This window comes from Echeneis naucrates, chromosome 18, assembly GCF_900963305.1.
Source record: "Echeneis naucrates chromosome 18, fEcheNa1.1, whole genome shotgun sequence".
NCBI lineage: Eukaryota > Metazoa > Chordata > Actinopteri > Carangiformes > Echeneidae > Echeneis > Echeneis naucrates.
In genome coordinates this window covers 643,790-666,507 of record NC_042528.1, presented here as the reverse complement: position 1 = coordinate 666,507, position 22,718 = coordinate 643,790, and the positions used below count along the sequence as shown (strand labels likewise).

General features: G+C 45.6%; 4 protein-coding genes across 4 annotated transcripts; 2 read left to right on the top strand and 2 right to left on the bottom strand.

Annotated features, from left to right (window-relative positions):
* Positions 1-923: 923 nt before the first annotated feature.
* Positions 924-5,436, top strand: LOC115058930 (L-amino-acid oxidase-like). Its single transcript, XM_029526491.1, has 7 exons — positions 924-1,022; positions 1,613-1,808; positions 1,939-2,051; positions 2,128-2,329; positions 2,586-2,654; positions 2,842-2,978; positions 4,345-5,436. Exons 2-7 carry the CDS (start codon positions 1,641-1,643, stop codon positions 5,129-5,131), a joined length of 1,476 nt encoding a protein of 491 aa, XP_029382351.1. The 5' UTR covers positions 924-1,022; positions 1,613-1,640; the 3' UTR covers positions 5,132-5,436.
* Positions 5,437-6,733: 1,297 nt separating this feature from the next.
* Positions 6,734-11,188, top strand: LOC115058929 (L-amino-acid oxidase-like). The gene is made up of 8 exons (XM_029526490.1): positions 6,734-6,803; positions 7,223-7,268; positions 7,648-7,865; positions 8,144-8,256; positions 8,452-8,653; positions 8,796-8,864; positions 9,057-9,193; positions 9,668-11,188. Exons 2-8 carry the CDS (start codon positions 7,238-7,240, stop codon positions 10,464-10,466), a joined length of 1,569 nt encoding a protein of 522 aa, XP_029382350.1. The 5' UTR covers positions 6,734-6,803; positions 7,223-7,237; the 3' UTR covers positions 10,467-11,188.
* Positions 11,016-12,097, bottom strand: LOC115059243 (uncharacterized). The gene has a single exon (XM_029526894.1). It carries the CDS (start codon positions 12,095-12,097, stop codon positions 11,228-11,230), a length of 870 nt encoding a protein of 289 aa, XP_029382754.1. The 3' UTR covers positions 11,016-11,227.
* Positions 12,098-17,978: 5,881 nt separating this feature from the next.
* trim2b (tripartite motif containing 2b) lies at positions 17,979-20,949 on the bottom strand. The gene is made up of 12 exons (XM_029526371.1): positions 20,830-20,949; positions 20,481-20,661; positions 20,125-20,384; positions 19,906-20,044; positions 19,651-19,830; positions 19,383-19,509; positions 19,086-19,189; positions 18,836-19,003; positions 18,594-18,762; positions 18,421-18,491; positions 18,206-18,346; positions 17,979-18,131 (listed from the first exon to the last, which is right to left on the bottom strand). Exons 1-12 carry the CDS (start codon positions 20,925-20,927, stop codon positions 17,979-17,981), a joined length of 1,791 nt encoding a protein of 596 aa, XP_029382231.1. The 5' UTR covers positions 20,928-20,949.
* Positions 20,950-22,718: the final 1,769 nt, after the last annotated feature.

Below are 22,718 nucleotides of genomic sequence, written 5' to 3'. Positions count from 1 at the left end.
CAGGGGAGATAGCGTCTGCCAATAGGTGTACTCTCCCCAGACAACACAGAAGTCCTCATCTTTTTAAAAAGAATTTCAAGTTTTAAACTCAGGTCTGCTTTGCTGTCTTTTTCTGTTTTTCTTTTGTGAGAAGAGAAGGACTGTTCTTATTAATTCACAGGGAATAATGCTTCTTACAGGCTTCAACTTTAATGCAAGTCTTCTTGAATTTGTCTTTCCGCATTTTAAGTCTTAAGGTTTTATTTTATTTTAGTATTTATAGTATTTAAACACTGAAGGGACATCTTGAGTTCTTTTTTGAGGGGGTTGTCTGTCTTCAGCTCACCTGTTTGCCTTGACTTCTTTTGTTTTAAGGCAGTGAAACCTCTCTGATGAGAAAGCTGCAGAGCTGTCCGGTGCGCAGTAACCAATGAAACGGGGTTAAGGACAGATCCTTCCTGGAGAAAGACAAATTTCTGCATTTTGCTTTGTTGTGGAAAGCTGGAAGAGAAGCAGAAGGCGTTCATACAGGAAGCAACGCAAGCCCAAATAAACAACTACACTTTAGAAAAGAGTCCTAAAAATCCACAAGTGACTTTACAGATTAACTAGCCCAAATTTGCTTATAACAACAATCCTGGCAACACTGAACACAAAATTTGTTTCCTTGTTGGGTCACTTAAGTTTATGGTCTCAGTCTCGAGTTTCAAGAAAGAGTTGTTTGCAAATGGAATGTATGACGGTTTAAGGACTATAACATTTCCAAAAGGTGTGGTAGCATTCAAAACTATTTTCCCAAGAACCAACACACGTAATGTTGATATTGCGTAACAGTGACCGTTAATGTTTGATTATTAGATCTGTGGGGGAGATTTCTCCAGAAAATGTTAAGCAAACAGTTTTGATGAGAGTTGGTAAGATTACAATGAAACCACAAGGAAGTGGGAAGGACAAACCACAAGATGAAGCTCTGTATAAAAGAGGGAGTGTGTTACGATCACCTCACTTCAACATCAGACTTTGAAGTTCGAGCTCTTCTAAAGGTGAGAATGAATCATTTCATCTCGTCCATCGGACTTCACATGAAAATATCAAATGATGTTTTTCTTCAACGAAAAATTCATTTACAAAACACAGCAACAGCAAACAATAAAGGACTGGAAGGAGAGTAAAGAAGGCACTGAGTTTTTTTATTTTATTTAAAATATCTTTCATTTAATCAAAGATTGTCTGTTACATTTAAATTCTCCAACTAATTTTATTTGTTTGTAATTTTATCTTTTTTTTGTTTATTTTAATGACAGTTTAATAAATGTGGTGAGGTTGAAGTGTTCTCTGTTTCTCTGCAGCAGCATCATTTTGTGGTTGTTGTTTTTCCCCTTCAGTATTGTTGGATGTGTTTTCAAGCTGTGTTAAACTCTTTGTAGTCATGAGTTTTATTTCCATCACTGTAAGATGAAGGAAGTGGTATCTCCAGATATATGACCTGTTCCATCCAGTCATGATCATAATAGATATTAATTTGGCATCCAAGTCCATTCAAAGAACGTCCAAAGCTTGTTGAGTCAGTAAAGTTGACCTGAGTGATGAAGGAGAGTTAAGAGTGTGTGTTTTTTATCCGTGGTGTGTTCAGTTGTCCTCGGTGTGTTCCTGGAATCAGCATGGAGAAATATCTTGCCGACTGTCTGGATGACAAAGACTACGCAGAGCTGCTGGAGACGGTGAAGACCGGCCTCCCAAAAATCTGCACGTCTCATCACGTTGTGATCGTCGGAGCTGGAATGGCCGGACTGACGGCGGCGAAGTTGCTGCAGGACGCCGGACACAAGGTCAGAGCAGCAGACCTCAGGGGCCGCTGATACTTACCTTTTATTCATAATGGCAGAAGTTCTATTCAACAACAGTCAACCAGTCTGGATTATTTGTTCTGAGCTGTTTGTGTTTGTGTGCTTCATTCAGGTCACCATCGTGGAGTCCAGTGATCGAGTTGGAGGACGAGTGGAGACCTACAGAAATGAAGTAGAGGGCTGGTACGCTGAACTGGGAGCAATGAGGATCCCAAGTTTTCACCGGTAAGTTGGACAATGAAATATGAACCCAACTGGAATGTTTCCCTGTCAGACTGAACAGAACTGACCTCCCTGACAGGATCCTCCTCTGGGTCGCTGAAAAGCTCGGAGTGAAGATGAATAAGTTCATCATGTACGACCCGAACACCTTCTACCTGGTCAACGGGGTGCGGAAGCGAACAGATGAAGTCCGAAAACATCCCAACATCCTCAACTACGCCGTGGACGGAAATGAGAGAGGGAAGTCAGCTGATCGACTGCTCGACGAAGCTTTGCAAAAGGTACGAAAGGAAGGAGAGACGGAATCAGTGCAAAGCTACTGGATCAGAAAAGCTAACGGGTAGTTGTACAGATATCTTCATCCTCAGGAAGTAGGTGGAGAAGGAATCCTCACTAAGGGTTTGTCCCGTCCATAGACCGGTGTATCATCTGCATAGAACAGCATTCTAAATGTGGGGGTTTCAGGTTAGCATAAGACTTTAGCACACTGGATTTATACACGGCTAACTGATAAACTCTTCATTTTCTGTGTTGTAGGTGAAAGATTTCATTGCGGCTCATGGCTGTCACGCCTTTTTTGAGAAGTACGACCGTTATTCTGTGAAGGTAAAAGACCAGATGAACACAGACCGTGGAAGTGCATGTGGTTCAAAAGTTTAAGACTGTCAGACAGGTTGTGTCATCATTTCAGGGAAACCTAGACAAAGAAGTGATACTTCCAACGCCCTGCATGAGTGTCATCTGCTGATAATGTTGAACTTTGGTAACCTGACCAGTGACCTCTGTTTAACAGGAGTATCTGGAAGAAGAAGGAGGTTTGAGTTCTGAAGCAGTGAGGATGATCGGAGATCTGCTGAATGAGCAGAGCCTCATGTACACGGCTCTGACCGAGATGCTGTACGAGCAGGCTAATATCAACGACAACACAGAGTAAGACCTGAAATTACCATTAATTTAAAACGAGCAGAAGCCTTTTCTCTTTTCCAGAAAAAAATATGTAGTCAGAAAGCAAGGCAGTTATTTCTTTTTATTTATAGCAGCACGGTGTCAGTGGTTATCTCTGAAGGTCCTGCGGCCTCCAAACTGGCCGTCGGTCTGAGTGGTTGTTGGTCTCTGTCAGTGTGTGGCCTATAGACAGAGAAGATGAATGAATGAACTCCACTGCACCATGAAAAAGAAGAAATCTGTTCTTACTCTGCCTTTTAAACTGTGGGCCGGACTGAGTGCTTTACAGGGGGGGCAAATGGGTCTGCTGTCCCGGGCCCAGAACTGGGCCCTCATTTCATTACGGAATTTCTCAAAGTAAGCCCATTTGTGGAAAAGATTCTGTACTATTTGAGTTACATAAGCTTCTTATTTCTTTTCTTCCTAATTGTCACCCCCCCCCCAAAAAAAACAAAAAAAACAAATGGTTTGGCCCTGAGCCTTCGCTAAGCCCCGCCCCCCTTGCTTACTGTTGCTGTGCCAGGTTCGGTAGGAAAAGAGAGGAGAACAAGGAAAGAACACGTTAAGACATTTTCTAAACAAAAATTGAAAAAGGTGGTGATGGTGAAGCTGGGACGAGAAATGTAGAGCGAAGTAAGAAACAGAGCAGTTAGCCTGTAACAGAAGCTAACTGGCTAGCTCTAATGCTAACGTCCGTTAGCCCAGAGAGAGAGAGAGAGGGAGGGAGGGACAGAGGTGGGGGGACCATCTAAGATCTTGCCCTGGGCCGAGGAATGACTGTCAGCTGGCCTGTTTACAGGTGTAATGTAACATGGCTGACTAAGAGTGTAGTTCAAAGGTTGTTTCAAGTTTCAAGGTGTGGTTGCACTGAAAGTAAAATCTGAGCCAACACACGTAATGTTGATGTTGTTCTCACAGTGAACATTAATGTTTGATGATTAGATCTGTGGGGGAGATTTCTCCAGAAAACATTAAACAAAGAATGCCGAAGATTACAATGAAACCATGAGGAAGTGAGAATGTGTGTGTAGAGCTCAGTGCTCAGGACCTGCTGCCTGATCCAGGTGCAGGTTAACGCCCTCTTCTTTACTGGGTTCAGCTCCAACACATTTGTAGAGAGCTGTGGAACTCTCCGGGGGGGCAGTAACCTGGAGGAACGCAGGTCATTAGAACAAATGTGCTCAAGTTCTTTGTTGGACCTGTGCAGGAACATGCAAAGTGTTGGTCAAAGCAGAAGATGAAGTTCAGACAGTCCAGATCATTTCAGCATCTTCATGGTCCAACGTTGACCTTCACTGATGAAACCTCCAAAAATACATTCAACACATCAGGTTGTCTTTCTGTTTTCAAGGTACTTTGAAGTCACCGGTGGGTCAGACCTTCTCCCCCAGGCCCTTCTCAGGGAGCTTAGTGATGTCACTATTCTCCTTAACTACACAGTCGGGCGGATCCGCCGTTCAGATGAAGGTGTCATCATATCACAGCGAAACAGCCAAGAGTCTCCTTTAATGGACCTTGAGGCAGACACTGTCCTGGTAACAACCACAGCCAAAGCAGCCCTCCTCATAGACTTTGATCCACCTCTCTCCATTAAAAAGATGACGGCCATGAGGTCGGTCCACTATGACAGCTCCACTAAGATCATCCTGACCTTCAGCCAGAAGTTCTGGGAGAAGGACGGCATCAAAGGAGGGAAGAGCATCACCGACAGGCCGTCTCGTTTCATCTACTACCCCAGCCACAGTTTCCAGAACCAGACCGTCGGCGTCCTCCTGGCCTCCTACACCTGGTCCGACGACTCTCTGCTCTTCCTCGGAGCGAGTGAAGAAGAGCTGAAAGAGCTCACTCTGAGAGATCTGGAGAAGATCCATCCTGATGTGGACGTCAGGGCTCTCTGCACGGGGGTGGTGGTGAAGAAGTGGAGCGCTGACCCTCACAGTCTGGGCGCTTTCGCTCTCTTCACCCCGTACCAACACATAGAGTACTCCAAGGAGCTCTTCAGATGTGAAGGTCAGGTGCACTTTGCTGGAGAACACACGGCCTTCCCTCACGCCTGGATGGAGACCGCCATGAAATCTGCAATCAGAGCTGCGACAAACATCAACAAAGCAGAGCGGCTGAAATCGGCCTCTCACTGATATGAGCTCTAATCTGCTCCAACCAAACTCAGATTTTGTTTCTACCTGAGCTTCGTTCTCTCTACACTCAGAAATGAGCGTTATAACTGAGCTGACCTTTGACCTCTGATAATGTCAAACAAAGACATAAAAGGTTCCAAACTGTTTGTTTTGACAGAAAGCTTTTGTATCACTAAGTCTGTTCCACTTTATTTGAACTTGCATGAACCTTCAGGAGACTTCTGTTGCAGTAACACAAACATTTCTGTAACCTTAATTTTGGAAATAAAACTTCAGCAACAAATAAAAAGGACTTGGTGACATTCTTTAGTCTCAGATTGTGTTGTTTTGAGGGATCGCACACTTTTTCAGCAGAATGTGTATAAAGGAGGACCTGGACTCTGCTGGAGTTCAGAGCATTGGTATAAACTGTATAACACTAGAAGAGGTCAGATATTCTGTATTCTTAAACATCATTTTGTGTTGCACTTTAACTCCTTCGCCCTTTCTGTGTTAATCACTTTTGGCCCTCTGGGGCTTCCGTCGCCTGAGGCCTGAGACCTGTTGCTAAGCAACGGCAACACGCTTGTTCGGCTCAAACAAAGCCCGCGAAATTATTGGTTTCTCTGAAGAACAGCCAGGTGAGGCGGCTGACCGGAAGAAGGTGACCGAGAACGAGCCAGGTGAGGCGGCTGACCGGAAGAAGGTGACCGAGAACGAGCCAGGTGAGGCGGCTGACCGGAAGAAGGTGACCGAGAACGAGCCCGGTGAGGCGGCTGACCGGAAGAAGGTGACCCAGAACGAGCCAGGTGAGGCGGCTGACCGGAAGAAGGTGACCGTTAGCCGGTGAGTGAAGTTAGCATCCTAGAGACACACACACACACACACACACACACACACTGATCTCACTAACGTTGGTCAGGTTAGCTGTAGCAGGTAGCTGGTTAGAACCAGCTAACCTGACCAACGTTAGTGAGATCAGTGTGTGTGTGTGTGTGTGTCTCTAGGATGGAGTACAACAACAGTACACTCACTACACAAAGTGGATTACACTCCTGCTCCAGAGCCACCTTAAACCTTCATTCTATCTCCTGACCATCAGGGGGTGACTCCACTGGTCTTAAATGAAGTCAGACGGTGTTGAAGTCTATGGGAAAATGTCCCTCCTCCTCCCTGATGAGTTTCTGGTCTCAGTCTGAAATACAACATGATGTTCATTTTTTAGATGAAGCCCCATTTAGAGGGAAACAGCCCATTAAACAGAACTTGTCCTACAATTACATCTTCAAATAATGTAATTCTCCTTTTGTTTGGGATTTTTTTTTAATCCAAGATCAAACAAATCTGTAAAATCAAGACAAGACAAAGTGCTTTGCAATGATCAAAAATAAAATTTTCTCAAGCTGTGATTACCCTTCAGACAACATTCCCAGAAAGTAACACATGATATAAAAGACGTTGCATAATAAAGAAGTTTTGTTTGATCACAAAATGTAAGTGGAAGCTTTATCCACAAAAAATAAAAAAGAAAGTGAAAATGGGCCCAAAAAGGCGGAAGTCTAGTGTTCATGCAACTCAAATGTGAGAAAATATTCCAACTGCAAGACTGCAAAAAAAGTTTCATATAAAAGAGGAAACAATTTAATACCAGTTCATTTTGACTGCAGATTTGGACATTGGAGCTCTTCCAAAGGTAAAAATGACTCCTTTCATTTTATCCAGCAATCATTTTAATCTGATTTAATGAAAATATTTATATTCTAATATGTACAATTAAAAAATATTTTTTATTGAATGGTTACAAGATTGGCTTATACATTTCAACTTTTCAATGTATTTTTTACCTTTAAATTAGTTAATAGATGTTTCTGTTTATTATTATGTTGTCGTTTAGTTTGGATGTTGATCTGTTGTCACTTCATTAAAGTTCATGAAGAATACATGAAAATATCACAAAGTTGTCTGAATCTGAATATAATAATATTATTCTGTTCATGTATTATGTGAATTTTTAAACAGTATTATTTACCAAATGAGGAAGATGACAGCTTTAAAAGGCTAACTGTTTGTCTTCCTCCTCCTCCTCTTCCTCATGATGCCAAACACAAAAAGAGTTTCCAAGCTGAGATGGAGCCAAATGTGGGGATGTTGAAATTATGTGAGTATTTTTGCATCAGTATCGTTTCTTGTCAGTATTTCTTGAGTTGACTTCTGTGGCATTATTTCGAACTGTCTTCAGTCACTTCTTTGATTTTTTGTTTACTTTTTGCCCGATCTTTGAAAGTAGATGTAGTTCTGCTTTTGAGTGGTCATGAGTTTAATTTGCATCACTGCAAGATGAAATGGGGATCAGCCAGTTTACTGGAATTCACAGAAGGTCACATTTACGAGAAGAAGTGGTGGAACGTCCATTCATGCTAATGATGCATATTTCATACTGTATCCAACAATGTTCAACACTGGAGGCAGTAAAGTTGATCTGAGTAAAAAGTCTAAATAAATTTAAAATTTGTGTTTTTCTCATCTTGTGTCTCCAGTTGTGGTCATTGTGCTGCTGCTGAACCACGAACACGCTGCTGGAGTCAGCATGAAGGAACATCTGGCCAACTGTCTGGAGGACAACGACTACGCCGAGCTGCTGGAGACGGTGAAGACCGGCCTCCCAAAAATCTGCACGTCTCATCACGTTGTGATCGTCGGAGCTGGAATGGCTGGACTGACGGCGGCAAAGTTGCTGCAGGACGCCGGACACAAGGTCAGAGCAGCAGGGCAGCTGGTGGACTGATTGGCCTTCCAGACGCTAAACACAGTTATCAACACGTTTCTGTTGTATGATTAGTTATTGTTGACTGAAACACATTCTTCTTGTTTCTGTGACGCTTTACTGTAAACACATTTTCACAGATCATTTTTATATGTTGAACTTTTCTACAATTATTAATGTTTTTTCTTTTGTTTTGTTTTTTAGAAAAATGGCAATTTATTTGGAATCAGACATCGGTGACTGATATTTTATTCATCTGTTTAAACCAGGTGACCATCATAGAGTCCAGTGAGCGCGTGGGAGGACGAGTGGAAACCTACAGGAATGAAAAAGATGGCTGGTACGCTGAAATGGGAGCGATGAGGATCCCATATTCTCATCAGTGAGTCACGTTTCTCTTCACTTCATTAAATATGCTCCTTGTTGGGTAGGAATAATGGTAATACTGTAATAATAGAAACTGAAGCAGGAAAGTCCGACACGTTTTGAGGTGAATGTGTGATGTGCAGATGGACTCCGTCTCATCTGTGTTCTCAGCGTCTTTCCCACTCACAGCATCAACCTCTTGTCTCCACAGGATTGTTCTCTGGTTTGCTGATGAACTGGGACTCAAGCTAAATGAATTCAAAATGGAAGACGTGAACACCTTCTACCAGGTCCAGGGTATCCGGAAACGGACCTACACGGTGAAAGCAAACCCTGACGTTCTGAAGTACAACGTGACGGAATGTGAGAGGGGAAGGTCGGCCGACCGGCTTCTGGACGAAGCTCTGCAGAAGGTGTGGAGAGACGACGGAGGAACATTTACTCGTTTATGTTTAAAGGACCGGCTTACAGCTGTTTTGTGTTACAGCCCAGGAAGCTGCTGATGTTGGATGAGTGTGACTGTGACTGTAATGTGTGAATGTAACTTCTCTGCAGGTGAAAGATGAAGTCATGGCTCACGGCTGCAGGGCTGCACTTCAGAAATACGACCATTACTCTGTGAAGGTGAAGCTCAATGCCATTTTATCAAGTCCTACAAATTGGCAGACAACGTTTCTGTGAATTATGTTACAGGAGATGGAATATATGTTGGATTTCTGTAAAAGTAAAATAGTTTAGACACGCTGAGAAAAATGTAGAAAAGTCACTCCTGTGATATTTCTACATGAGCTGAAGGGAAAGTGTTTGATTTTACAGGAATATCTGAAGGAAGAAGGAGGTTTGAGTTCTGAGGCAGTGAGGATGATCGGAGATCTGCTGAATGAACAGAGCCTCATGCACTTGGCGCTCACTGAGCTGATCTACATCAACAGCGATGTCAGCGATAAAACAAAGTAAGATCAGTTGATTTAAATTAAATTTCTATTGACTGGACGGATGTTAGAAAATTGGTGCTTTAGTCTGATGCTTTGATAAAAAGTGTGTGGTGAAGAGGATGAAGATTCAGTGACACTAAGTACTCTGTAAATTTTAACTCCTGTGGTCAAACTCAAAGAAATAAGAACACTTTTAGAAAATTGGAGTTCAGTTTATCTTTACCGATCTGATAATTACACACACTGAGATGATTGCAGGACTTTGGAGGTCAGCAGTTGCTTCTGTTTTGTCTCTGTTTATTTGGCCTCATGGATCTGATCACTGCGGCGCTATTGTTCGTTTCTTCACCCTTAACCTTCACGCTGTTCTCCAGGAAGTTCAGGAAGGCGCCTGCAGGGATAACGTCTCGTACTTTGAACAAAGAAGGGAATCTTTTCGTCTATTTTGTGCAGAGTTTGGTGAAAACTCAGATTTCTCTTTTTCCTGTGAAGTTACAGGGAAATAACTGGTGGGCAGGATCTTCTCCCCAAAGCCTTCCTGTCTATCCTAGATGTTCCCATCCTCCTGAACTCCAGGGTCAAACGTATCAGCCGTTCAGCTAAAGGTGTCACTGTAAGCTACCAGACAGACGGACAGAGGTCTTTGACAGACCTTGAGGCAGACACTGTCCTGGTAACAACCACAGCCAAAGCAGCCCTCCTCATAGACTTTGATCCACCTCTCTCCATTAAAAAGATGACGGCCATGAGGTCGGTCCACTACGAAAGCTCCACTAAGATCATCCTGACCTTCAGCCAGAAGTTCTGGGAGAAGGACGGCATCAAAGGAGGGAAGAGCATCACCGACGGGCCGTCTCGTTTCATCTACTACCCCAGCCACAGTTTCCAGAACCAGACCGTCGGCGTCCTCCTGGCCTCCTACACCTGGTCCGACGACTCCCTGCTCTTCCTCGGAGCGAGTGAAGAAGAGCTGAAAGAGCTCACTCTGAGAGATCTGGAGAAGATCCATCCTGATGTGGACGTCAGGGCTCTCTGCACGGGGGTGGTGGTGAAGAAGTGGAGCGCTGACCCTCACAGTCTGGGCGCTTTCGCTCTCTTCACCCCGTACCAACACATAGAGTACTCCAAGGAGCTCTTCAGATGTGAAGGTCAGGTGCACTTTGCTGGAGAACACACGGCCTTCCCTCACGCCTGGATGGAGACCGCCATGAAATCTGCAATCAGAGCTGCGACAAACATCAACAAAGAAGAGCTGCTGAAAGAATCAGATAAAAGCAGAGCTGAGCTGTAGGCGATATAATCTGCTTCGCTGGGAAATCTGTCTTAAAGGAGCTCTGACTGCACTTTGACTGTTTTAAAAGCTGCTTCCAACATTATTATAATCTAACTGCAATAGCAGCACACTAATTTGGGTTCAGTGCTCTTTCCTGACCTGGATTGTAGGATGGGGACAACCAGGAAGAATTATTTCCTTTCTTAAATGATAAGTTACTTAAATGGTTTCCTAAAAAGAAGAGAAGAAACAGTTTGGCTCCTTTTCATTTATTTGGACACTTGAAGTTGAGTTTACACCAGAGCATCTTTTCATTTTGAGAAAAATCGCCAAATGAATCAACCAATTTCCAAAATGTTTATTTTTTATTTATTGATGAATCATCTGATTATTTGTGTGAGACTCATTGTGTTGTTTTTTTTCTGCCACATTAGAGCCTGTGATCTTTGTCGCCATCAGCTGGTGACTAGACAGCATGACACGCCAGCTTATTATATTATTATTTATATCATCAGAAAATCTTTGTGCTTTTACAGACAAATCAACAACAACAAACAGCTCCACAAAGTTTTGTTGGTTATTACAAATCCAATTATTTTGAATTACTGGACAGAAATCAGCAGCTGACCATATTCACAATTGTGTTTTAAAGTAATTCTGGATCAGTCAGCAGCCAGTATTGAAGACTATGGGAAAATGTAGCTACTTCTCCATTGATTTGTTAAATAAACATTTTCTTGGTGAGTTTAAGGTCTCATTGTGCTACAGTTTGCAGTAATCTAAACTGATTTAACAGATGTTATCCAGCTGCCGTGACAACAGCGGAGTTTTCCCGCTCTTTGTAGAAACAGCAGCGGTAAGACCAGACTGCTAGGCAGAGTCAGCCAGTTCACCGAGGCCAGCAGCATGCACCAAGCACCGGAGTCCAGCAGGCCCGAGCTGCGAAGAGCAAAACAAAGGATAAAGCCACAAAACCAAAGCCCCAGGACTCCCATGATGACTGAGACGGTGTAGGAAGCCCTCTGCTTCGATTGGTCAACCTGCACCCTGGCCCCGCCCATGTGGCCTGGGCCTGGACGAATCAGAACACGGAGAATGCAAACGCTGCAGAAACAGCTGACCACTAAGGAGAAGGTCAACAGGCAGATATACGGGATGTAAGGCAGCTGAGGATAGCTGAGAGCCGCCAGAGGGATCCACCCCAAACACAGCAGCCACACACACCCAATGCTGATGTTCCTGATCCGGACCCCCCCGGACTGCCTCAGCCCCAGATAGGCCACCGGGTGAGCCGCAGCCAGGTATCGCTCCACGCAGGTCAGGGTGTGGAAGAGGATTTGCCCGGGGTAAACAAACGAAGTGAAATACAGCCCCAGTTTGACCAACACTAAGACCCCATAGAAGAGGCCACCGGCAAACAAGACGCCCCCCAGAATGTACAACAGATCCATGGCAGCCATGTGGAAGGTGAAGACGTCAGAGTGGCTCCATGCTGCCGATCGCTGCTGACCCAGGTAGAGGACGACGGAGGAGAGCGGGAGGAGGAGCAGGACTCTGCACACGATGCTGGCCACAATGATGGTGACCGCCTCTGTGTGGTCCATGCAGAGAATCACAGGTCTGACAGAGGAGGAGGAGTTCACCCACATTTTGGTTTGAGTCGATGCTTTCATGGAGAAAAGGCAGAAACATGCAGAACAAATCTTCAGCACGACTTCATGTTCCAGCCCTTTTCATTAAAATGCTTTGACGTTAGATCTCATTGAAAGCAACAGTTCTCAATGGTCATCAGTGAACATTTTTACAATCTGTCTTAACTTCTCAAGCACGGCGATAAAAACGTGAAAATCTTTCCTGAACACGGTGTGTGGTTTGTTTAAAGCACATTTTTGGATAAAGTCCTTTCTTGAATGTTTACTTCATGATTACACGACAGGCAACATCACAGCAAATCAACAACTGATGAAACCCCGCTTCATTTAAAGAGAGATGGAGCAGCACAGCATGGAAAATGATAAATCAAGAGTTCAACGCATTAGCTGATTAAAGAATCTTCCAAAGGAGAAATTTTACCTCCTGCCTTCAGTCAATCCAGAATGTTCTTCGGAGATGAAGCAGCATCGCTCTCTGTCTCCTTCAGCAGTTCCTAAAACGGGTTCAGTTTAAAAAACACACAGGCTGATATTTGAATGAACACCTGTCTCTGCTGACAGATCATTTGAATCCTGTCAAACACGGAGGGGTGAGATGATGTCCACCTGATGTTTATGGAAATATGGAAATATGGATGTTGTTTGAATAAAATGTTCATCTTAAAGTGAGAAAGGTCGTTTGGACACTAAGCTTGTGGAAAAAAACAGAAATGATCCCTTTATATGCAGATGATGTGCTTTTATTTTCAGCAGAAAGACTGACAAAGAAACTTCAATAGAAATTTAATCGGAACTTTGACGGACATTAAAACTCCGGAGTGCCAGTTCCAGACACATTTCCCAAATCAAAATATTATCACAGCTGACGACAGCTGGAGTCAAAACCCAACAAAAATCATTCATCGTTCATCATGACACCGACACGACGAATTATCGTGCTTTGCTTTATTTGACAGAAAAAAACAAACGAACAATATTGTGTATATTTTTACAGGGTGTTTCAAAATGACCTTAACTGCTGTAAAGTGCATTCATTTAAACAAGTCAGAGACAAAGAACTCTAATGAATGAAATGAAACAAGTGTAGAAAGCAGGGAAACTGTTTAAAGCTGCATCGACTCTAAAGGGCCCGTCTCAGTCTGGTCCTGGTTCTGGTTCTCTGAGGAGCAACAATGTGAAACTGTCTCTGTGTGAACGATGGACGACGTCTTTGAATTTTTGAGCTGCTGTAGACAGAATTAGTGTGTCTTTGTGTGTTTATGTTGGTTTTACATGTTAATTTACATTTTACAACATAAGTTTGCACCTGGAGGATTTCGCTTAGTTTCATTTGCATGTTGTGTTTTCTTTCCAGAAGTCACTAAAAACATGATTGTGTAAGACATTTAGATATACACACATAGAGTTTCCATATTTGCACCCTCAACACGTAAAATATGTACATTTCAAAGTACTTCATGAACATACAACATTCCAGCCCAAACGTTGTAATCACCTGACAGGTCACCTGGGATCTGGTCCAGTTCTGTGTGAGCAGCCTGGTAGTTTTCCTGCCTTGTGCAGGAAGAGCAGCAGTAAAACCAGAGAGCTGGGCAGCGCCAGCCAGGGGATGGTCAGCAGCATCACACACCGAAACCTCACCGTCATCTGCTGCAAAGTGTACAGCCAATAACAGACCACAGTCCCGCCGAACCTCAGCAGCAGCACCCCCATGATGATGAGCATGGTGCGGAAAGCCCTCTGCTTCGACCTGTCAACACGCTGCCTGTCGCCGGGACGTGGCCGAATCAGAACGCGGAGAATGGACAGGCTGCAGAACAACACGACAGATAAAAATACCAACAGCTCACTCACACTCAGGAAGGGCATGAATGAGATGTCATGTTTGGCCAGGTGTATTAAAAGTGGGCCCCCAAAACCCTGCAGCCAAACCGCGGTGGCGCTGGCGTTCCTGATCCGGACGCCGGCTCCCTGCCTCAGCCTCAGGTAGGTGATGGGATGGACCACGGCCAGGTACCGGTCCACACAGGTCAGGATGGGAAAGACCATCTGGCCAAACCACAGGAAGGCACTCAGGTAGCTCACGCACATAAACAAGGACTCCGGGGCCCCGAACAAGAACCCGGCCACTGTGATGAAGCTCCCCACCAGTCCAATCAGCTCCACCACGGCCGAGTTGAAGGTGAAGAAGTCCGAGTGACTCATGACGGCTCCCCGCCGTCGGCACCGTCTGGAGCCCAGATAGAGGACGGAGACGACGAGGGGGAAGACGAAGACGAAGGTGGTCAGTGACAAGGACAAACTCATGAACTTCAGGTCAGTGCACGGAATGACGCTGGGGGACCAAGACAAGTTTGACATGATCTGAAGAGGAAACCAAAAGTGATGAATTTAACACACACCTTTATGTGATAATGGCCGACATACACAGCACAGGACACACGTTTGGACACACCTTCTCATTCAAATGAATGGGAAAGTGTGTCCAAACTTTTGACTGTGCTGTATGTCTGGTGAAAAAAGAATCTCCAAACGGCTCTTCAGTAAGAAGACGACTTTATTTCAAAGGAAAATATTTATCAATATCAATACTGTCATTTTGCTAATTTCTTTGGAATGAATGATAGTTGTCAGTTTTTTAGGAACAGAACTGCTGACATGTTTCTGCTGTGATTATTCAGATCCTTTTCTTCACCTTGACACATAAACAGATGATTTAAAAACGTCACCAACCTCCAATGTTCTGCTTCCTTCTGTCGTCGCTGCTCTGTGTGTGTGTCGTGTTGCAGTGGGAGGTGTTCAGATGTTTCAGGTCAGCTCACCGTGTCCCCTCTGGCTCCGCCTCTGTGATGACGCTGAGGTGAGGGTTAGGTGAAGGTGTCCGAAGGTTTTCTGGATTCCAGACGCGCCAACATGTCGGCCAACTTTTCCTCCAACTCGTCGGCCCCTTTTTCTGTTGAAGCGTGTTTGGAAAAAAAGGAGAGCATTTTAAACTTTACAGCCTTCACTGCCATCAGCCTTCTTCTTCTGCCTCTCTTCACCTTCGTCCTCTACCTGGGCTACCATCGCTCCGTTTCCACAGCGACAAACAGCCACTCGGACATCTTCACCTACCACACGATTGCCTTTGAGATTCTCAGCATCGTGGCTTGTTGTCTGTACTGCGTTGGCACTTTAGGAGACATCCCCACTCTGTCCAGGGTAAGCATGGACGCTTTCACCTTCACCTCACCTGGGCAGACTCTGCTCCACCTGCTCACCTGCGTGGAGCGATACCTGGCTGTGGTCCACCCGGTCACCTACCTGGGCCTGAGGCGGGCGGGGGGGGTCAGGATCAGAAACATCAGCATCGGCTGTGTTTGGCTGATATGCTTCGTGTTGATCGGTGGAAGAAAAGTGATTAGCTCGCCTTTCAGCAGCATCAACTCCGCCCTCATCCTGGTCCTCTCCATCTTCACCGTCTCATTCTGCAGCCTGTCGGTTCTCCGTGTTCTGACTCGTCCAGGCCCGGTGGAAGTGGACCGGAGGAGGCGGAGGGCTTTCTACACCATCACAGCCATCATGGGGGCGCTGGTGTTGAGGTCTGTGGGCGTCCTGGTGAGCACCTTGAACTTCATGTCGGTGCTCACACAGGTGACGTGCGTGGTGGAGATGTTTGTGGTGTGGCTGATTCTGCCCAGCAGTCTGGTTTCTCCTCTGCTGTTTCTGCAGAGGGCAACAAGATCAGAGAAGCAGCTGCTGAAGATCTGAATGAAACTTAGAATTAGAGTCTGATCACTTGTAGATTTCATCTGTTCTTAATCAGTCTCAGAAAAATACGGCAGGAAACACAACAAACGTTCAACAATCACATTTTTTGTACGCTGTAAATACACCTTGTCATGTTAAGTGTGATTGATCGGCTCATTAAAGCTGCTCTGTTTTTGTTGGTTCATCCAGTCGGACTGATATTTGAATAAACACCCGTCTGTGTTTACGGATCATTTGAATCCTGTCAAACAACATTAACTGGTTTTGGAAATATGTAAATAATGAAAGAAATCTTGGCTCAGTTTGAACAAACTATAAAGACATCAGCTGAAACAAACATGATGTCAGTTTATGAACAGGCAGTTTTAACAAAACCAGACACACCAAACGACTGCCGTTTAGGAATTAATGCTTTATTTCTGTGTTGAGTGTGTGTGAATATTAAAGATTCAGAAGAGTGAGCAGACATGACAGTAAATACACAGAGAGAGCAGGCAGAAATCCAAAACACAACTGATCCATCCAAGAAAGAAACCAAAGTGCAGAATAATGGTGTGCAGCGCCGAGCCACACGTTAACAACCATAAAGACTAACTTTCTTTAAGGATTCAGTGTCAAAGGTCAAGTTCCCTCCAATGGGTCCACATATCAGTGACTTGTTTCGCTTTTTACTTTAGTTTGCAAGAAATTTTAAATCACCACTTAAAAAGGCAAATTCCAACTTCGAAACAACATTCATCATATCACCGACGTTAAGGCTGAAAATCCAGTTTCCTCTAAAAACAAGAAGAGACACAAACAACATCAGCTATTTTTGGGACTAAAGATTTCAATTGAATCTGTTATTTTCTTTGTACATGCAGTATTTTGTCGTAGCATTAGCTACCCTGTGAGCTTAGCTTAGCATCACACATCATTTGAAAATTAAACTCCCCAGCTCCACACAGAAATCTCTTCTCCCTTCAGAATGCCACCTTTGTTTGAAATATACAGAATAAAACGTCCCCTCAAACAATCATATTTTGATCCAACTGAACTGATGAAATGTAGAAAAAGAAAGTAATATAATGAGCACTTAAGATTTTCAATGCACGTGGTGGAACACAATCAAATGGCGAGATGAAACTTTGAACGGATCGATAAATAATAAATAACTAAATGGAGGTAATCATGTTTTGTTTTTTTTTTTTTATTCCTGCTTCAACAAAGACTCAAAGACGACACGATGTAAACTGCAGACAAGCTTCTGTTAGTCCACAAAGAGTTTGTTCTGGATGTTTCTGAATCCTGACGTCAGGAACTGAAACCTTTTCTTACCTATTTAGTAAATGCTTTATTTTGGTACGATGACTGGACTAAATGTTGTCGTGGGTCTGTTTCGACAATCACGTAATACAGAAGAATTCTGGGATGGGAGATGGAAGGTCGTGGAATTGTATTTTGACCATCTAAATGATATTATTGAAGTTATTCTCACAAATATATAGCGTAGATTATTCCTCCTTGTGACGGATGTCCAGTGAAAAATATATGAACAGTCAAACCAAGCACAGACATGTTGACAGATGAATCTATTGCCTAAGAATGCTAACAGGAAAGAAAATAAACATTCCATATTCAGACAATCCGAATGAAGCTGAAAGTGGTCCGCGTCTCAAACATTCAGCTTTCAGCCCAGCTCGAAGACTTGGAGTCCGAATTCAGCCTCCAAGTCTTCGAGCTGACTTAAATCTGTGGAATCTGCAGAAGAGATGAACCAAACCGAGACGCAGACCTCTTTTAGCTGTTAGATACAATCGAGCCTTCCATTCTGTTTTATTCATTCATTCATTCCTTTAATCCCTTCATCCGTAGGCCGAGGAAGCCGTTTCCAACCTGTTCTCATTCAGTCAGATAGAAAGGCTTTTAGGATTTGACATCATTAATCCGTCCTCATGCATCCCATTTCAAAGTATCTCAAACTTCACAGACTTGGCCTCTCAGATGGAGCTTTAATTTGTGTCTTGTGATGTAATGATGGTCAAACAAATCCATTTTCCCTTTTTCCTTCCTTACTCGTCGACCCCCTCATGCAGTGATTCCTGAAATTCTCATGGTGTATCGCCACCTGCTCCCCCGACGTCCTGAGTCACTGCAGGTAGCGGTAGACTTTGAAGCAGTGGTTTCCCGAGTCGGCCACCACCACGTGACCGTCAGAGGTCAGAGCCAGACCCTGGGGTCCGTACAGCGGGTCGGCTGACGTGTTGATGTAGGACAGGAAGGAGCCGCTGCCGTCAAACACCTGTGGATGTAAACAGGGACACTCAGTGTTTCCCGGACTGCAGTCATTTCTCACCACAACACCAGGTGTTCTACCTGTATTCTGCTGTTTCCCCAGTCGGCTACGATGATGTTCCCGTTGACGTCCACGGCCACTCCAGTCGGAGCGTTGAACTGGCCGTTGCCTTCACCGTTGGAGCCGAACTTCAACACCAGCTCTCCCTCAGGGGTGAAAACCTGACAGAAAGAAGACAGGAGGTCCTGTTGATGTGCTCCTCAGTGAGGTAACGCTCTTTAAGGGCAGGCTGTACCTTGACTGAGTGGTTATGGAAGTCTGTTACGATGATCTCGTTGTTCTTGTTGACTGCTGCGAAGTGTGGACCTTCGAACAGGAACACAGCAGTCATCACGCCTTCTTACACTTTCAGAGCACCTACTCTAACATTTTAGTTTTATTCAGTTCATTTCCCCGAACACTCACTACCTGCGAACTGCTTGTCTCCGTTGCCCCGACTACCGAACTTGGTGATGAGCTTTCCAGTTACTTGGAAGATGAAGACAGTGCACGCCTTATTGTCAACCACAATCACGTGACCGTTCTGGTCCACGGACACTCCCTTTGGTCCCATCAGTCTGCCAGAGCCGAGCTTCGTCTGATGGACAGCAAAGACTCGTCAACGAACAGTGAAGAGTCAGCCAGACTTCAGCTCCAGCAGGCAGACTTACCTTGAACTTTCCGTCACTGGAGAAAATGCTGACCCACTTATTGTCATAGTCAGCGATGATGATGTCACCGCTGGGGTGTACGGCTACACCTGTGGGGCGCTGCAGTTGTCCCGGGGAACGTCCTCGCAACCCAAAACGACTCTTGAATTCTCCCTCGTTGGAAAAGATCTGGAGTGAAGACACAAAGAAAAGACTCTTGTGGACCTTGATGAGTTGTGGACCCCCAGGACCAGACCAGAATCACTTTTACCTGAACGCACTGATTGTTGCTGTCAGCGATCAGAATCCTGCCACTGGAGGAGGCAGCCACTCCTTGAAGGTTTGTGAACTCTCCTTTATTCCTCCCTTTTGTTCCTGAATCACAGAAACATCAGAGGAGTGTGTTCTTGCTGTAACATTTCTGTCTGAGACAATCTGAGTTTCTGGTTGGTAAAATAAAGTATACCCAGAATGTGTTCAGTACACCTTCCTGTGTGCTCTAACAACACAACCAGGCAGCAAGTCCAGTTCTCACAACTGCATTTTCCAGTCCAAAGAAATCTCTCACCGATCCTGAAGATGAGGTCATCCTCGATGGGGTTCTGGGTTTTACGTCGCGGGGTGCCCAGAGCACTGCTGGCCCTTTTGGAGCCCTTCTTCTTCTGTCCGGGGGACTTTCCTCGTCTCTTGGCCCCCTCAGAGGAGCCCGTGGACGGGGTGGCGTTGGCTGCTGAGTTAGTTGCAGTGGTGGTGGACGGAGACACCTGGAGAGAGAGCGGATGGATGTTTTGTTTTTTTTGTCTTTCTGCCCCCACCCTCCCTTCACCTACCTCCACCTCCGTCTCGAAGGCCCTGCTGACGGTCAGTTTGAAAGGGCTCCCTTTGATGTGCTGGTCGTACAGGCGGAGGGCCAATGAGAAGTTGCCCTCTTTTGGCACGGTGTACACAAACTCGTAGGTGCCGTTCTTGTGGTCGACTATTTCCCCGTCCACGATGCTGCCGTCGGGGGTGAACACCTGGACGGACACATGAAGTTTTGTCAGGTTTTTGCGGATGAGTCAGCAGAATCACAGAAATATTTCTGTGAGCACCTCAGCTGACAGGATCGCATTGCCACTCTTGCAGGCTCCCCCTGACTTGTCTCTTGTTACTATGGTAACTGAGGCAGGATGCCCCACGATGCACTGCTCCAGGCCAATGCCCATGGCTTCACTCTGGCTGGCCACCGCGCTGAGGAAGAGGAGAAAGGTGAGTCGACAGGTGTGACACACTCATTTAGCTCGGGGGCGGGGGACTACCTGCGGCCTCACCTTGTTGTGACGATGGTCCCCAGGTTGTGTATGGACTTCCTCAGCCCGTCCGTCTCCATCACTAGATCCAGCTGGTCGTTCTCCTCCGGCTGACACGGCAGGCCGATGCTAGCTAGCTCTGCCAGCTTCTCCCCAAGCTCCCGCTCCGCCTGCAGGTTGGCCCCGCAGGCCTCCCCAGCCAGAGTGTCCTCTGTCTGGGCACAGGCAGCAGTGACGTCCCCCTCCCCCCGAACAAGGCTGTCCACCTGGGCCTGGAGAACCTGGAAATGGAAAAAGTCAGCCTTTAGAACATTTGCTGTGCAACAACCATAATCTCCGTTTGCCCCATGAAATCCTGCAGCTGGACACATGTGCACCTTCTGCTTGAGTCCATATGTGACCTCGAGCTCCATCAGCAGGACGCTCTTCCGGACGTCCAGCTGCTTGTGCAGGTCCTCAAAGCTCGACTGAATGTCCTCTTCAATGGAGGTTCTCTGATTGGTCAGCTGCTGCAGGATCTCCTTAACGAACGACAGGGCATCTAAAATCTGAGGGAGTCTGGAGGGACACAGATAAAGAGGAAATAACCTGAAGGTAAAGCCCCCCCCACCTTAACACATCCTGCATTTCCCTCCCTGTCCACCAGATGTCATTCCTCCCTTCAGGATCACTTTACCACTTCAACCACAACATGAGGGGCATTGCACATATTTTCTGTTGCCCCACCTGTTCTGGGCGACCCCCAGCCGCTCCTGCAGGCTGCTGCGGTGCTGCTCCAAGGCCTGGCTGAGGGCCACCTTAGGGTGCCCCTCGTGGTCCGACATACAGTCCTCACACAGCAGACACTGGCAGGCCGAACAGAGCAGCTCGGCCACCTGCAGAGGAGGACAAAACAAGAAATATTTCATCCTTCTTTAGTTTCATCTTGTTGGTCCTGAAATGTGCTCCTGAAACCAATGAATCACAACAAAGTCTCAAAACATCGAAAGCATGAAAGGTAAACAAATTGTCGACATGTTGTCTGACCTTCCCTGCATGGTGTGGACAGGTGTTTTTTCCGGGCGGAGCCTCCAGGACGGTGCACTCCTCACTGCTGCTATCTGGGGAGTGTTGGTGGGTCTCCATCTGCGGTGGGGGTGGACCTCCGAACACACCCCTTACTCCACCCTGTGGCCAGGGGGGAGGGGCAGGATGTCACAATGTCTGCTTGAATCTGGTCTCGCACTTTATTCCATCCAGCAGCAGCTCAGAGTGGCTGAACGAACATGTCAGATCTGTGGAGCAGATTCACTGACACATCTGAGGGATTAAAGCATCCAGAGAAGAGACGTCTCCAACTCCTCACTGAGATGTGATTCCATCGGATCCCTGAAATCCACCACCTGTGCAGTCAAAATGTCCGCCAGCTTCCAGTCCTCCGTAGTCAGCAGACCGGGGAGTCAGTTTGAGTTCACATTGGGTTCAAATGGAGGACAGACTCAGCTGTGTCCTGGAGAGAAGACAGAGGGACGAGGAATATGTGTTTAATGTCCACAGAGACATTCGAACAACTCCAAACAGTCACAGCTGCAGTTGTTGCTGTAAACTGAACAACCTCCCTTCAGTGTTACGTCAGTCAGCGTTTGTTACGTTTGTTCACGCTTCTCTTCATTGAATCAGGAATTGAAATATGGAACAAATCTCCATATTCAGACAAGCAGCACCTGAAAATGTGAACAAATATTCACAGTTGTGTCAGAATCTTCCCCTTGGTCCATTCCAGTCCAGTCCAGTCCAGTCCTTTCCAGTCCAGTCCGTTCCAGTCCAGTCCGTTCCAGTCTAGTCCGGTCCGATCTGGTCCAGTCCGGTCCGGTCCAGTCCAATCCAATCCAGTCCGGTCCAGTCCGGTCCAGTCTAATCCAGTCTGCTCTGGTCCATTCCAGTCCAGTCCGGTCCGGTCCAGTCCAATCCAGTCCAGTCCGGTCCAGTCCAGTCCAATCCAGTCCAGTCTAGTCCGGTCCACATGCTGGAGGAAGGAGGTGCAGCACCAAAGTGAATGAGGGGTAAGATACTATTAAAGAGCTCGTAATGTAGGTCACTGAAATGTCTCCAAAAAGACAGAGAGGGAGACAGGGGGTGAGGCTGCCGTTTCCATGGCAACAGTCTACGTGGGGAGGGGGATACAACAAAAGTGAAGCCGGTCCTTAAATCCTAAAATCCTAAATATAGACTCATGTTGGTGTTTTCAGTCACGTCCCAGATCACCACCCCCCCCCGGACCAATACGATGATGATGGATCACCATGAACACCGACTGTAAGTCCACATGGATCCTGACGGGCCGGCACATTTTCACACAGTCGATCAAAAATAGAACAGTTCCAAATGTTCAACAAACAGGACGAACTCCATTCATACGCAGCAGGAAAAAATCAAAAATTCATTCTATGTTGAAGATCAGTGTTTAAAACAATGACATAATCAACAAGGATTCAATGAAACATGATAAAAATAAACTCTGGTTTGGATTTATCTAAATGTTTCCATGAAAATAAAATAAATCTTTTGGATCTGAATATTCTTTTGAATAATTTATGATGGGGAGGGATTATGGATATGAGGCCTCTGTGGTTTTA